Below are 15,875 nucleotides of genomic sequence, written 5' to 3' on the forward strand. Positions count from 1 at the left end.
GAATGGTAGTTGTTTGCGGCACCAGAGCTCCACCACAACAAACGGCCACGGAGCCGTGGCAGTCAAAGCAGTGCCAAAGTGGATTAGAAGGTGCCACAACAAACCACAATTCCCAAAATTCCATAGCACGGAGCCACGGCGGTTAAAGCGGTGGCAAACCGGATTAGCTGATGCCATAACAAACTACAGTTCCCAGAATTTCACAGTGTGGAACCATGGCGGTCAAAGCGATGCCAAACTGGATCAGCTGGTGCCACAACAAACTACTGTTACCAGAATTCTGCAGTTAAAGCAGTGCCAAACCAGGTTAGCTGGTGCCACGACAAGCTACCATTCACAGAATTCTATAGCACGGAACCATGGCAGTTAAAGTGGTGCCAAACCGAATTATTTTGGCAGTTTGGATGCATGCTAAGCCTGAAGAAGTCCTCTTCTTATCTATATTGGGGCTCATCTTCTGAACCATTAATGCCACTAATTTTAGTGGTATGAAGGTAGAGAGGGTATTTTAATTTATAACTGTTTTACTTCTTAAAATTGCTTTTTAAATTTTTTATATTGATATATTTTAATATTGTTGTCCTGTTTTTAAAATTGCATTCTTCTATACTTGTTGTCTGCCGCCTTGAATCCCTGTATTGGGAGAAAGGCGGGATATACGAAAATAATAATAATAATAATAATAATATATTATATTATAATCATAGAAACATAGAACTGTAGAGTTGGAAGAGACCTCAAGGGCCATCCAGTCCAACCCCATCCTGCCATGCAGGAACTCTGTCAAAGCATCCCCATTAACAGATGGCTATCCAGCCTCTGCTTAAAGACCTATATATATACTGTGTGTGTGTATGTGTATGTGTGTGTGTGTGTGTATATATATATATATATATATATATATCAATAATAATATATTATTATTATTATTATTATTATAGTAAAAATGTAAAAAATTGGGGAAACTTTATTCCTAATACCTTATTCCTAAAACTTTATTCCTAATAATAATGATACTCCTAATAATAATAATAATAATAATGAACTCCTTCCAGCCTAGGCTTCCTGGTCTGTTTTGTGTGGGAAAGAAAAAAGGGGAGTGTGACACTGGACCCTTGAGGTGAAGCTATGGCTCAGAGTGTCTGCCTGCTGCCCCTCTCCCCTCAGAGCTGTGAGGAGTCCCTCTCCTTCCTCTCAACCTCCTCCCCTCTCCCCCCTCCCCGTCAATCAAGCCCCATCCCTGCTTGCGATTGGCCCGCCCCCCCTCCACGTCCCGCCCACCCTGAGGGTCCCTCTGCGAATCAGCGGGATGCTGTCAGCGCGTCAGTCCTCTGTGGCTGCCCCTCTCTGCCAGTCCCTTAGCAAAGCAACCCACCAACTTGCCCTGAATGCTGATGATGATGATCATGGGGACTGTTTATTTGGCATGGCACTTGTGCTGGGCTCTGGCTTTCTTCAGGGTTGCAGGAGGCAATGGGGTCCCAGGTAAGAGCAGGCAGAGAGCTTGCTGATTCTTCTTCTTCTTCCCCCCCCCCTCCTTTCTTTCTCTCTTTTTCTCTCCCTTTCCCCCCTTCTCCCTCTCCTTCTAACCCAGGCACTGAAATGCATAGGATTGAATGACTTGTCTCCTTACCTATTGAAAATAGGGTGGGATCAGGAATCCCTTCTCTCTCTCTCTCTCTTCTTTCTTTGGGATTCTTGATGGGGAATTTTGGATGGAGGACCACCATCTGGCTTTGTCTCCTATTCCCCAAGGTGTTTTAAAAAGTTCTTTCCAGCCACAAAGGGTGAGATGCAACCTAAGCATTTGGTGGCATGAAGATACTGTCTAGGCAGGAAAGTATACCAGTTGCCATGCAACTATTTTTAATATATATAGTTAATTATAACACTGATGAACTTCCAGCTTCTTTTCTCTCTCTTTGCCCCCCTCCCAGACACCTTTCTCCTCTCCAACCAAATGTTTGAATTGTTAAGCATCATTATTATTAGAAGCATCATTATTTCCAGCCTCTTTGAGTCAGATTCTGTGTAGGAGTTAAAAGTATAAGGTGGGATGTGGAGAGCAAAGCCTATTATTATTATTATTATTATTATTATTATTTTATATGATCAATAATATCGATAAAAATGAAACTTGCCAAAGGCGTACATTCTGCTGGATAGTAACAAAATGCATGTAAAACAATAGATAATAATACTATTATCCCATTATTATTATTATTATTAGATAATAATACAAGATAGAATTAGATAAAATAAGCAGACAATGAATTAAAAACATTATTATTATTATTTATATTATAATTATATCATTTATTGTTATTATATTTATATTATTACATGGTTTATTATATTATATTATTCATAATAATAATAATAATAATAATTTATTTATTACATTATTATATTTATTTGTATCCCCCTCTTTCCCCAGAACTGGGGCTCAGAATGGCTTCACAGCATTTAAAAACAATACAATTAAAACCATAGAAAAGTGATACATTAAAACAGAATTAAATTGTTAGAATATTAAAATAGATTTCTTCTTCTTTTTCTTCCTCTTCGCCTTCTTATTTTTTATATAAATTATTGCCTCACAGTAAAGCAATCCAGATAGTACCATAAGTTTGACTAACCTACAGCTGATGATGCTAGTAGACAAGAGGCAAGAAAGGTACTCCTTCATAAACAAAATCTTGTTAGTAAATCCATTATGTAAGGACTAATTTGTATGGTACCAGGACACATCTGATCATGGAAGCTAAGCAGGGTCAGCCCTGGTTAGCACTTGGATGGGAGACCGACAGCGAACAACAGGTGGTGTAGGCTAAAATTCAGGGGAAGGAACTGGTAAAACCACCTCTGATTATTCCTTGTCTAAGATACTCACCTGAAAATTCATGGGGTTGCCATAAGTCAGCAGATACATACACTCACAGATTTAGTGGTGGGGTATATAGCAATCTGTAGGGTTTCGGTATTGTTCCATTCATTATGAGTAAACCAGAGTTCTCACCATGGAGGAGGCTGCCCACTATGTCTCTGTGTGATCTACTGTCCTGGCTTTGTGTGCTTTCAGATGGGCTTTTCTGGAGGCAGATAGTTTTGTCTCTTGTCTGCACTATGTGTGATTGGAATATTCAGTCACTTTCAGTCCAATTGCATTACCTGACTTCAGAGGAGGCACATCCCCAGGGAGGGTCCTCTCAGGGCAGGTAATTCTTCTGGTACCTATTTGGTAAACTTATAGCCCACTTTTTCTCCAGGGCTCTCCTTCTCCCTACTTGATACTCACAGCAACCCTGTGAAGGAGGATCGGGGTGAGAGAATGAGACTGGCTCAAAATCAGGCAGCCTGTTTCATGGCTGGGTGGAAAGTTTAAGCCAGAGATTTGAAATGCCACCGCAATACTGTAACAGCTACGCCACATTGGTTCTACATAAAGTAAACCATTATAGGGTTGCGAGACTAGAGGTTTACTTCAGAGAGAAAAAGGAGCTTAGCCATCAGACATCTGAGGGAGAAAACCAAGATAACAAAAAGTAGAGAGAGCTTGTACCACCTTTGAGACTAACTGAAAGAAAGAAATTGGCAGCAGGAGCTTTTGGAGACTTCAGTCTACTTCCCCAGATGCACTTGGTCCAAATGCATCTGAGGAAGTAGACTTAAGGGTCCGAACAGACAGGCCAAAATAAAGCTGCTTCCGGTCACTTTAGGTATGCTGTTTAAATGACAAACACGTCCAGAAGCTGTTTCAGAGGTATGTTGTTTAAATGACATACTTAAGAGTTCAGAAGCTGTGCCAAAGTCCTCTTCTGTGCCAAAGTCCTTAGGACTGGAGTGTGGCTTTGGCACGGCTTCCAGCTTCTTAGGACGCATGCATCATTTAAACAGCATACCTCCAAAGTGATCCAAAGCAACTTTGTTTTGGCCTGTCTGTTCAGGCCTTAAGTCTATGAAAGCTCCTGCTGCCAACTTCTTTCTTTCAGTTAGGGTCAATGGTGCTACAAGATCTCTCTACATACTGATTCTACAGACTAGCATGGCTATATCTTTGATTTCTACTAATATAACAGAATGAGAGCTCTACCTTTTTAATCTATAAGTGACACCTCTAGCAATGAGGAGGGGCATCAATGAGGATTAAAAATATAATGTCCCAGGAGCCTAGCAGGGGCCCTGCCATCGAGGAAGTTTTCACCGTTGGATCTGCCCTTTCTATTTGACTCATTGGCATTCACACGCCTGACTCTCAGGCAGCCTCGGGCTGCTGTGAAATGTCCCCTTTGGGCTCAATGCGGCTTGAGTTTTTGACGGCATTAGAAAGGAGCCCAGCTGTCACTTCTGCTGAGCTTGATGAGAGAACTGGTTGCCCCTTTTAATGAGTCAAAAGTATGAACTTAGGCATTTTCAACAAAAGCGCCGCCTCCTGCTTTATCCCCTGCCTGACTGAATATAGAGTGGCATGTGTATGTGATCTGAACTGCGCCCTCAAAACCCCTAAGTGAATTTACCCATTTCTTTTCTTTTTTTTAAACCGCAGCAAGTTCTGAATTGGCCGAGCAGCTAAAATAAACCAAAAGAAAGAAGCCAATTAAAGCCACTCTTCTCTTCCCTCCTCCCTTTTGCAGTGGTGGCGAGGAGGGCAAACTTCTTCCATCTGACTATGGCTTTGTGCAAAGCAAAGTTCCTTCTGTGCTGTTTGCTTCACTAGTGATTTTGCTTGTAAGATGCTGAGAAGAAAGTTCAACCCAAACAGCCATCTCTGCCCTCCCTTGCTTTTGATTTCTTTCCTTTGCAAAGTGCTGTGATGTGTGCCTGGTCACAATATCTGATTATTCCTGCTGCCTCTGAGGAGCCCCCCTCATCCTCCCCGCTCCTTGGTGACTTTGAAGAATCCTTGTTTTATCGCTGGAGATGGCTGAGTGAGCATTTCTGAAACAATTAGCGTTAGAATTTCCAGCTAACAATCAAAGTGTTTTTCACTTTGGTGCACCTTTTCTTAGGATCTGTTAATCTAATTGGCATGAAACAAACTGCGCTGGATGGGAGGGGAGTCTCTCATCGTTTTCTGTATCATCCCCTTCCCTCTGTCCCTGTGGATCGTAGATTTAAACCTTTTATATTCCTTATATCCTAGTTTTAGGGAGTTGGTTGTTAGGCCTGTTATTATTCGTTGATGGGTATGCATGCAATAAGCAAAAGAGCCAGATGGGCCTCTTGCATTAAATTATGGGGAAATCCATTTAAAGGCCGTTCTCACTATAAGGTGGATTTGCCTGATTGACATTTAGGCAGTAATCAATAGCCTTGGGCCACTTTCTTCCATGAGCATCAAGGTCTCCCATGGCCTGGCTTATAGACAAACGTCCTTCCAAAGAATCAGCTGATTCCCAGTTCCTTCCCTTTATGCAGCAATTCCCTTTTCTCTTCGCTTTCATTTACTCCGTCTCCCAATTAATACTGTAAGGCAAGAGTGAAGGAGTGATCATTTCCCGTTATTTCTTTATCTGCGTATTTATTACATTTAGCTATTTCCTTCATTAATTTCTCAACCAGCTCTAGGCAGCATTTATTTTCTCTTTTTTTAAAAAAGAAAGGGGCATGGGAAAATGAGGTCCCCCCCCCCCGAAATCTCTGAAGTAATGCTTATCTTTTCAACAATATAATACCATGCATGGATTTTAAATAATTCATGATAAAAAATGTTGAAAAGGGCTGAACTTCATGGTTCAATTTCTTCTTTTGCACCTGTCACAAATATTTTCAACTTCTTTTTGTCCCTTAATGTAAATAATTTCCCTTTACTTTCACAGAAAACAGACTATTCAACTCGATCAACTTTTTACATGTTTCAGTTCATGGTTAAATATCATTTTGGGATGCTCTACATAGTCATGGAATCACTTGTCTACTACATTCACCAGTTAGAAAAAGCCAGTGATTTCTTTCCACCGGGATTTGTTTACTCGCATCCTGTCCTTCCCTCTTGGAACACAGTATCTAATCTTATTTTCACAACATCCCTGTAAGGTAGGTTAGACTAAGAGATAGTGACTGCCCGAAACCTCATGGCAGTGAGGAGACCTAAACTTTAGTTTTCTTAGCTCACATCTGCCACAGTGCCCCTTTGCAACACTATTATACTACACATGGTCAACCACAAACAGGTATTTTACTCTGGTCAACTTTTAAGGGCTATTATGCTTCAAGCCCATAAAGTACAGCAACATGAATATAGTGCTGGAGAATTAACTGCTTCTTATCTATAAAAATGTACAATACTCCAAAGGTTCAAAGTCATCTGAACCATGTTTAAAACAACAGAGTGATCCTAGTTATCCAGGAGTTAAAAATGGCCATCATAGACTGATCATAGTGGTCCCGCAGTTAGAAACTGTCATCCACCATCATTGCTAAAACAAGATACAGACTGACGATGCACCAAAATGACACCAGAGAAGAGGCCTTCTGGGGTGGGATTCCCAAAGAAAGTATGCCACTAGTGAGAAAGTTTTGTTCATCCTGACCAACTTGCCAAGCTTCCAATTTAGATATGCCCTCATTGATTCATTTTTGTACAAAAGTCTAAGTACTGATGGACTATGTACTTCATTCCTTTTTCTGTCACAATTTGACCCACAGACACAGAATGAGCATTCTGTTTCTAGACACCTTTACATGAAAAGTAATGAGAGGGTCTGGGGTATACATGTGGTAGAACATATGCTTTACATTTGCAGGGCTCAAGGTGCAACTCCTCACATCTCCATCTAAAAGTATCCCAGCAAATGATTCCCACCTACTCTGCTGTTAACACAAAGATACCTATATCAGATATTAAGGCAATACTGACTTTCAGCTGACTAGTTTATTTGGGACGACTGCCTTGTAATTTCCTTTTATCCTAGTCTTCTGCTTCTCTGACTTCATACTTGATTATAAGTGCACCACCTCTCTTTTTGTATCCCAGAATTACTAGTTGTGAATATTCTTGTAAGGATTTAAACCTGGTCCAGCATTGTCCAAAAGTGTAAGCATCTTTAAACAAGAGGTCCTTAGACTAAATCCGGCCCTCTACGAAGTGCAGCCTGTTCACCAGTTGTTTAATTGGAGGTAAAAATGGTGTAGAAGAAGCAGTATCTATGGTAACAAAATGTACCATTGGTGCACTATGTAGTACAAAGTGATTATTGATCTGTCCACCATAACAGGGTCATTATAGAAGGAAGCTGGTGGGTCAATATGGCCCTCTATAAGGGACTATAGGCCTTGTTCTGTCATTATTTGCCATGCTTTTTTCAGTCATGCTTAGCTTCACCTATCTTCAGGTTTGCCTGCAAACTTTTCCATGCAAACAAGATTCCTGCTTTTTCCCCCAAAGGTTTTCTTTGCTTTCACACAAACAAAATCCTCTCCTCTTTGGAGGAATAACTTTTACATGAGCAAAGTAATGATGAACAGAGCTAGGCACTCCCCTAAGCTGAGAAAGATAGTTGCTGACCAGGAGTACACAGGGAATATCCACCCAAAGAATGGAAGGGGAAGAACTGTAGTAAACTGAAATGAAATGTGTGAAAGGGCAATGTTTATGCACGCTGCTTTATTATCATCTCACTGGTGGGCAGCTATGTTTATATATTTATATAAACTGTATATTGTTCTGTTAGTAAACATATTGCAGTGTACATGTAACAGTGTGGCAAATCTCCTGTAGCAGCTTGTCACATTTTTTTCCACATATTTGCCAACAAACGTGGCAGACAAAGCTGAAGCATTTTTGTGTGGCTTCAGTTGGAGACAGTGGACTAAATATGAAGAATGGTAGACTCAGTACAGGATACAGTCATGGTTATGAGCATGTGCCTCTGTTGCAAGGTATAGGTCTGCCTTGAGATGTTTATTTATCTACTAACTCTCAGTGTATGTAGCCCTCCACAGAGTAGGGGTAATACAAGCAAAATGTTAAGTTCCTGATTGACCTGAATATAATGTATGAGCAAGTTCTGCCTGTGACAACCTGAGAACAGGATTCTATTTTTTACTTTAGTTCTGGACTGCTTTCAAATGTTCGTCTGCTTTGGTAATCAGAGTGCTTTTGCACACGATTGGCATACTGATTAAGTGTCTTGATATGTCAGGTTTACAGCAAGATCATTGCCACAATGATCACTCAGAATCAAAGTATAACTGCCATCAGTCAGAATGGTTTACTGGCAATGGGTACCCTTCATCTTAAAGTGAAATCTGGGCTACAGAACTGTAACCACTTGATGCCACGTTAATGGTCATGGATCTACCACAGTGGTTCCCAAACTGTGCCCTTTAAGAGATTTTGGACTTCAGCTCCCAGAAGCCTCAGCCATATTGGCCAATAGACTGGGACTCTAGGAGCTGAAGTCCAAAATCCCTTAAAGAGCATAGTTTGGGGGCCACTGGTCTATCATATGCAACCCTGGGATATGCCTTTTATGTGGTGCATAGCATTCTCTGACAGAGAGTTGTAGTTCAGGGGAATGAGACCTCTAGATATTTCCAAACTACAAAATCACATAGGCTGGAGGCATGGCAGTTGAAGCGATATCAAATTGCTTTACTTGTGCAGTGTGGATATACTGTAGGTACTTCTTGTCTCATGTTGAAGTCTGGTGATGCTACTGCTGGGGATGATGATGTCTCGAATAGAAGGCCCATTAAAATCCTTGTCACCCAAACATAGTACTAGTCCTCGACACATTAGAAAAAAAATGTGTTTTGTATGTGGAATATACATTTCAGTTGTGATATTGTTTTTGCCTGTGATGATAACCTGGTGCAAACTCAGCAAAACAGCTTCTTTAGGTGGAAACTCTCACAGGCTTTGATGAGATCTCTTGTTGTTCCCCCTCCTCCCTTTAATGCTGTATGGCACAGATGCTGATGAATGTACAGAAGGGACAGACGACTGCCATATTGATGCGATTTGTCAAAACACGCCTAAGTCATACAAATGCATTTGCAAACCTGGTTATAAAGGAGAAGGAAAACAATGTGAAGGTAAGGTTAGCTGCTTTCTTATATCTGTCAAACTCCCCTTCCCCGCTTCCTGTTTATTTACTCTGCAAGTGCTTCTGTAAATAATGGAATTCCTGAAACAATTAATGCAGATTTACAGCAGCTTATCCTCAGATCATTGTGTTTATTGGAAATCTGCCCCTGCTGTTTCTGCTAATTGTTCTGTGTCTAAACGGTATGTCCCACACTCTGTAAGTTACTTCTAGAGAACCAAGTGTAGCTTTAATTTAAAATCTAGTAAGTGAACCTTGTTTTGTTTTTGTTTTGTAGCATGAAAGTTCTCTTGTGTATCATCTCATTCTGTTCTTGGCCTGTGGGTAGTCAGTGGAGCCTCAAAAGTGACTAGTTGGGGGGGGGGGGAGTCAAAATTGGGACCAGAATATATGTTGTTGGCATTGCTTCTTAAGATACAAGTTGGAAATGTTCTATAAATTAAACATTAAAATTAAACAATTCCCTTTGGTAGCAATGGCTTCTTGTGCACTCTAGAAATGAGGCACAGAAAGTGGCACTGGAATCAGATTCTATTTCCAAAGAAGCACAGTTCCTCCTCCCTTCTTCCTCCTCCAGCCCAACATCTCTACTTTGTAGTTATGATGTTATGTTTGAAATTCTGTTGTCTGAGCTTATAAAAATCTCAGAAGCCCTGTCCTAAGAACTGAGGTATTCAGGGATAATTTTTGGTTCTTTGTTTTCCTATGGGCTCCTCCAAACTGGTTCAAAGACTCAGGATTTGGCTGCAGTTACAGCTATGGTTATTGAGATCCCCTCCCCACCCCCCACCCCCCAGATATCCATACATTGTTCTTTCTATCCTGGTACTTTGCTTGTGAATTTCCAATATCAGCAGGAATATTTTAAACCTACATCATGGTGTGAATTTTTAATTTTTTGTTCCAGGAGTTTTCTACATCAGCCAGGGTAAATGCCATGCTTCTGGATCATTGCTTCAGTTTCTCCTGCTGTATTTTTGGGTAGTCCCTCATGATGCTTGGAATTTGAGTGGGACTTTTGCCACAGAAGTTTTCCAGGGACCTTCCTTTCCTTGTAATCTTCTTCTTCCTCTTCCTCTGTCTTTTACAGCTATAGTGCTGAAGTGATCTAGCACTTTAATACTATTACTATATCATTGGTGAAATAAAGTTAAATGTGCAAGGCAGGGAATTTGGATGTTGTGGAAGGAGCATGGTGCGTTGTGTTGAGTTCATGAAGGAAGTGGCAAGGGGATGGAAGAAAACCCTGCACACACTGCAGCTTAAGCATATCCCAAGTAGAGAAAGGAGCAGTTGAGAAGAAATGTACTGATCTGAGGAAGCTCCAAACTCTACCACAACCAACAACTAACCAGGGTCACATCTTCAGTGCATTTAGGGCCCAGTTGGATGAGGGAGTGCAAACAACCATTACATCTAGGGTTGCCATATCCCGGTTTTACCCGGGATAATCCCGGGTTTGGGGCTCTGGAATTGTCCCTGCCCAGTTTCAGCAGTTTGTCCCGGGCCCAAGGGGCCTGGGCACTCCCCCGCCTCCGCCGCACTTGCCTCAGGCCCACAGCTCCTTCTCCTCTGGGTTTGGCAAGGAGAAGCTGCCTGTGGTGCCTCCGACTGCCCACAAGGAGGAGGAGCCCAGGTAGGCCTGGGCAGGGCTGTGGGGACTGAAGTCGGGGAGGTTGGGGCCACCATTTGCTGCGCGTAGGCCTCTCTCCTTTGGCGGGGGGCTCCCCTCCCTTCCTTGGCTCCAATCCCAGGATGAAGCCGAAGGGGAGAAGGAAACCTGGTCATGGCGAGGTTTCCCTCCCTTCCTTGGCTAAAGTCCCAGGACGAAGCTGAGGGGGAGAAGGAAACCTTGCCTCTTCCCCTCTTCCTCCTCCTCTTCTTCTTCCCCTCTTCCTCCTCCTCCTCCTCTTCTTCCTCTTCTTCTCTTCTTCCTCTTCTTCTTCCTATCTTCTTTTTCCTATTCTTCTTTCTCCTCCTTTTCTTCTTTCTCCTACTCCTTCACTTTTCTTCTCTCCCCTTCCTCCTCCTCTGTTGCTTTTGTTGTTGTTGTTGTGTGCCTTCAGCTCCTTTTCAACTTATAGCGACCCTAGATTCAGATAGTTGCAGCATTCTTAAAATATTCCCCTTTTTGTGTGTCAAATGTATCTGAGGAAGTAGACTTTAGTGTAGGAAAGCTCATGTTGCCAACTTCTTTCTTTCAGTTAGTCTCAAACATGCTACAAGATTTCTCTATGTACTGATTTCTACAGACGAATCTAGCTGTATCTTTGAATTCTGTCACAAAACTACAGTTCCAATGAGCTAGGGCAGTTCATTCAGTCTCAAACTGGTTTATTTCTGCAGTCTCTTTTGGACCTAAACCGCACTATGGCCCAAAACACACTGCAGAAATAATCCAAAGATATAGCCGTGTTAGTCTATAGAATCAAGTTACCTTGGCAAGTTTCTTCAGGGGGGGGTTGACTTTACCTTCCCCTGAAAGGCTGAGAGAGTGTGACTTGCTGCCCAAAGTCACCCAGTGGGTTTCCATGGCCAGGCTGGGATTTGAACCCTGGTCTCCCATTGTCCTAGACCACTATACCATGCTGGACCCTCCACTGCATTTAAAGGTACAGTACTCAGTTGTTTTTTATTCTTGTGTACCTTCAACTTGTTTTCCATCATTTGGTGACCCTAAAGGAAACCTATTCTGGGGTTAGCTTGGCAAGGTTTGTTCAGAGGAGGTTTGTGATGGCTTTCTGCTGAGGAGGCTGAGAGAGTATGATTTGCTTGAGGTCACCCAATAGGTAGGGAATCGATTCCTAGTCTCCAGAGTCCTAGTCCAACACACAACGCTACATACCAAACTTCTATCCAGGAAGAATGTCAAAATGTCCTCCATTTTGATCATGCCTAAGAAACATGCATTTATATTAACATTTTTAAAAAATCATCAATTTTTTTCGCGTGTCCTCCATTTTTAAAAAAAAACATTTTTGAAAATGTTGTCCTACATTTGTCCCGGTTTGGAGGTCCTGGCTTATGGCAACCCTAATTACATCCCACGAAATCCTGAAAGAGAAGACTCCAACATTAACTGGAACTATTGGGCAGTTTATGGGAGCCTTACAATTAACAGGTCTGAAATGTATTTATCATTATAACGGTCCTCCTGTATTGTTTTCAAAACATTTCTGCCAGAAATGTGGTTCCCACAAACAGCAAAAGTAGTTGGGGGGATGAATTACCACAGGTAACTTTCTTCAAAACCCCAGTTCACTTTCTACTCGCTTGTGTTTCAACAGCTTAACATAATGACTATCCACTTACACAAGTTGTGAATGTCCTTTTTTATGCTTTCTTAAAAATACATTTATGCAATAAACTTTTCAATTCTTTTTAAAATGCTGACCTTGTAGATTTAAATGTATTTTAGTATTCTGGTAATAATTGATTTGTGTCTGCCCTCTTACAGATGTTTATAGAAATTGAACTTTTCCAAAGAATTTTCAGTGAATATAGTGACTTAGTTCTTACAAAATCTGTTCATATTAATTTTGAACAATACTGTTTAAGACACAAAAGTGAAGAAATAAAAGCTTTTAAAATGTGTTTCAATCAAAGCCATGCTTCAGATATCTACTGAAATCCAGAAGTTGTAAGGAATTTAGATCAATCATAATATTGTTAGTCTGTTCCTCAAAGAGGGAGTTTACATAGCTTATGTTATATAGTGTGGGTATAGAGGAATATATTGTTCCATCATTAGGCTGATGCAATTTCATATAATACATGCATGCTCAGGAAGCTAGGATTCCAGTTTTGGTGGCAAATCTAGATTTGTTTGGGCAAAATGTTAAGACATATTCCAAGTGTTATTGCAAGCCAGCTTCTATCCAACAGTTCTGCGTACCCTTGAAGCACACATATTGTTCACAAACATATTGTATTTGTGAGTGGGAAACGTGTTCTCTGAATATTTGATTTAATTCTTCTCCCAACATTTATAGCCTAAAACCATTTCATTGTGATTTTCAAGAATTAGTGGTTGATTTAAGCCCTGCAAGTAAGTGCATATTGGCTGGCAACCTGTTAATGTCATGTGCAAGCTAAGCCCACCTTCTACCTCTGTATGTCTTTTATTTTTAATTTTTTTGTCACCGTGGTGGTTAGTATTCTCTTCTACTCTCTGCAAATGTCTCCCCTCACCCCAGGATTCATCATTGCACAGTGATAGCCGTCCCCTGGTCATTACATAGCTGCTGGAGAGCAGAAGGGATCAAAGAAGTTGCTGGCTATGTTCCCATAGCTAGAGGGAGACCACTGACATCATCTATTGAGACTCTACATGATCCCAGCAAATGGAAGATATGGAAGATATCCTTGGTCTGTATCTGTCTATGGGAAACATATCCAGACCCATGTCTGAAACTGCCCTCCTCAACATTGAAGTTGTAATGGAATAGTGGGAACGGGTATTAAATCAGAACATGGGGATGGTTACAGGGGAACCATAGTTGAATGTGGAGCTCAACCATGTAGGATCTCAATCATTCTTTCCAAAACTTCTGTATTTGCTTTCAAAATTCTATTCTTGGGGGAAAGTTTTTGGTGGTGGTGGTGGTGGTGGTGGGGAAATAGAAAGGCTGTTCAGATGTGTGTGTCAGAGAGACTGTTGTTTAGATGGGTGAAATAAATAAAAGAGTACATTTATGCAGCTGAGCTTTTTACTTTTGCTGAAACCTGGGTTACTGATGCTGCCCGAAGCTTTCCTGTGTTTATAGCATCATATTATTGGCTTCATCCAATAATCATGAAAAACATGGGAATTTTGCCTCTGCTGCATGTAGGACTGGAACATACGTTATTTAAAAGCAAGTGTGGTATGCATAGAAAGAGTATACAACTGATCGTTCCTCCTTACTCTGTGCCCCATGTGTGTCCTGTAAAGACAGCCATCTATTTCAAAGGGCACTGGGTTCAGTCCCTGGGGAAGCTTGGGATTGTGGATGTAAGGATGTGGTGACGGCCTACATCCTCTGGTGATACCTGTGAAAACTCCCCCATCCCCATTATTCCCATTCTCCTGATGATACAGTACTTCATCCTATTCTGGGCACCTTTCCTCTCGTACATCATGAACAGCATTATTGAGAGAAGCCCATGCCTGCATGAGGCCATGCCTGGCAGGGAGTCAGGCAGTATACCAGCAGGCCTCACACATTTACAGGCACTGCCCTGCTTGCAAAAGGCAATTTAATGCTGCAGTTTTTGGCTGTGGAGTGAGTGGATGCCAGGCATTGAAGTGATAGGAGGTGCAACAACTTCAGGGTCTTCATCCATTTTGGTTCCAGGCCAACCAGGCTTGAGGGTCTGTCAGAGAGAAACAAAGTTACAGATGCAACAGAATGATCATTTATTGATAATATAAAAATACAACCTGAAACAAAGACAAAGATAACTTTCAGCTGATCCTTCTTTGTTTACATGATGACCCGGATGCTGGTCCATGGATCAAGTTCCTGGGTTGGATTATGACGGACCATTGCACAATTTTACCCTCTATGTGGGTAAAGACCTGTGTTCATGCAAACACCTCAATCCTGGCTAATTAACAAGAATTATTGGTAGTATTATCATATTCCTTCATCATAGCTATGGTTGTAATGGGAAATTCACTCTGAAGAAGAGAAGAAACAGGTGTTCATGGCTTCTTAGTTTTAGAGAAGGAGACAGTGTGACTCAGCCCAGTATGATATACTGAGTACGACACATGATTTGTGACAATAGTGTTTATTGTTGTTCTTTCTTTCTTTTTATCCTGTAGGGATTCTCTGGTGGTTAGTATTAGGCCTCAGCTCTTGTTACAGAATAACCTTTGGATTTCACCGAGTTTTTAAGTGAAGAATCTGATTTCTCATTTGGGAAGTTCAAATATGAAGTTAAGTGCTTGAATGCCAGGTCTACTTGCTCTTTAGAGAACTAAGAGATTTGTCTTACATCCTGAATGATTAGTTTCTCCCTTCCAGCCAATCTTTTTATGCTCTGTCAAAATTGCTAGAGTCTGGGTGAAATGTTGTTACCTTTGGCATATTGGTTTAGCTGTAGAAGTTTGCCAAAGTGGACAAAATAGACCGTGAATGGATTTAGATTCTTGGCCAGACTCCTGCAGCTTCATTCCCCCATGTCTATGATTAGTGCTGTTTCTGGAATCTGTACTCTATTTCAGAATATAGTGTATATGCTGACATTTAGTAAAATTGGTAGCAATCCAGTATTTCTTTCAGATACACGAAAAGTATGTATTTGTTTGTAGCCATTACGTAAATTAATTATTTCAGGTTATGTATACTTTAGTTTGAACAAACATTTTAACATATAGCTCTGTGTTCTGCAAAACTATTAAATTAATTATAGATCCTTTTATATAAGACATGTGGTTTTTGTGCACTTGTAAACGTAGTTAACATTGCTATAAATGCCTTTCCAATCACAGGATGAGACCATATTTGAAATGTTTAGCACATTATAAGATCAGTCCATTAAACAAAGATTAAAGACTTGACATTTGCTTTGCTGAAGTCTAAAAAAAAAACCCCCAGAACTTCATATTCTCTGGGGCATTGAAAATGTTTGGTCAAGTGCCCTCATAAAGAATTTTTGTGGTCGCCAGATTATTTCTGTTTTGGCCTTAGATTTGACAGTGATAAATTTTTGAATCTTCTTGTCTCAGTGCTCTAGCCTTTTGGAACGACTATGCCTTGGAAGTCAGCTTTCCTCTCTAGCAAACAGAGGAACAAAGAGAGAATATTTATATAGTGTCTTTCCCCACCCCCAGTCTTC

General features: G+C 41.0%; 1 protein-coding gene across 3 annotated transcripts in view; it reads left to right on the forward strand.

Annotated features, from left to right (window-relative positions):
- The first annotated feature begins 1,381 nt into the window (after positions 1–1,381).
- The window catches only part of LOC149312607 (signal peptide, CUB and EGF-like domain-containing protein 1), a 254,919-nt gene continuing 240,425 nt past the window's right edge, over positions 1,382–15,875 (forward strand). Inside the window, exons 1-2 of one of the 3 annotated variants that reach the window (XM_089524974.1) lie at positions 1,382–1,485; positions 8,917–9,039. In XM_089524974.1, coding sequence (XP_089381100.1) covers positions 1,389–1,485; positions 8,917–9,039 — 220 coding nt within the window. In that variant the 5' untranslated portion in view covers positions 1,382–1,388. The remainder of the gene's footprint in view (positions 1,486–8,916; positions 9,040–15,875) is intronic. The other 2 variants (XM_089524972.1, XM_089524973.1) reach the window with 2 other exon arrangements.

This window comes from Sceloporus occidentalis, unplaced genomic scaffold, assembly GCF_023333645.1.
Source record: "Sceloporus occidentalis isolate IW3139 unplaced genomic scaffold, rSceOcc1.0.p SCAF_5, whole genome shotgun sequence".
NCBI lineage: Eukaryota > Metazoa > Chordata > Lepidosauria > Squamata > Phrynosomatidae > Sceloporus > Sceloporus occidentalis.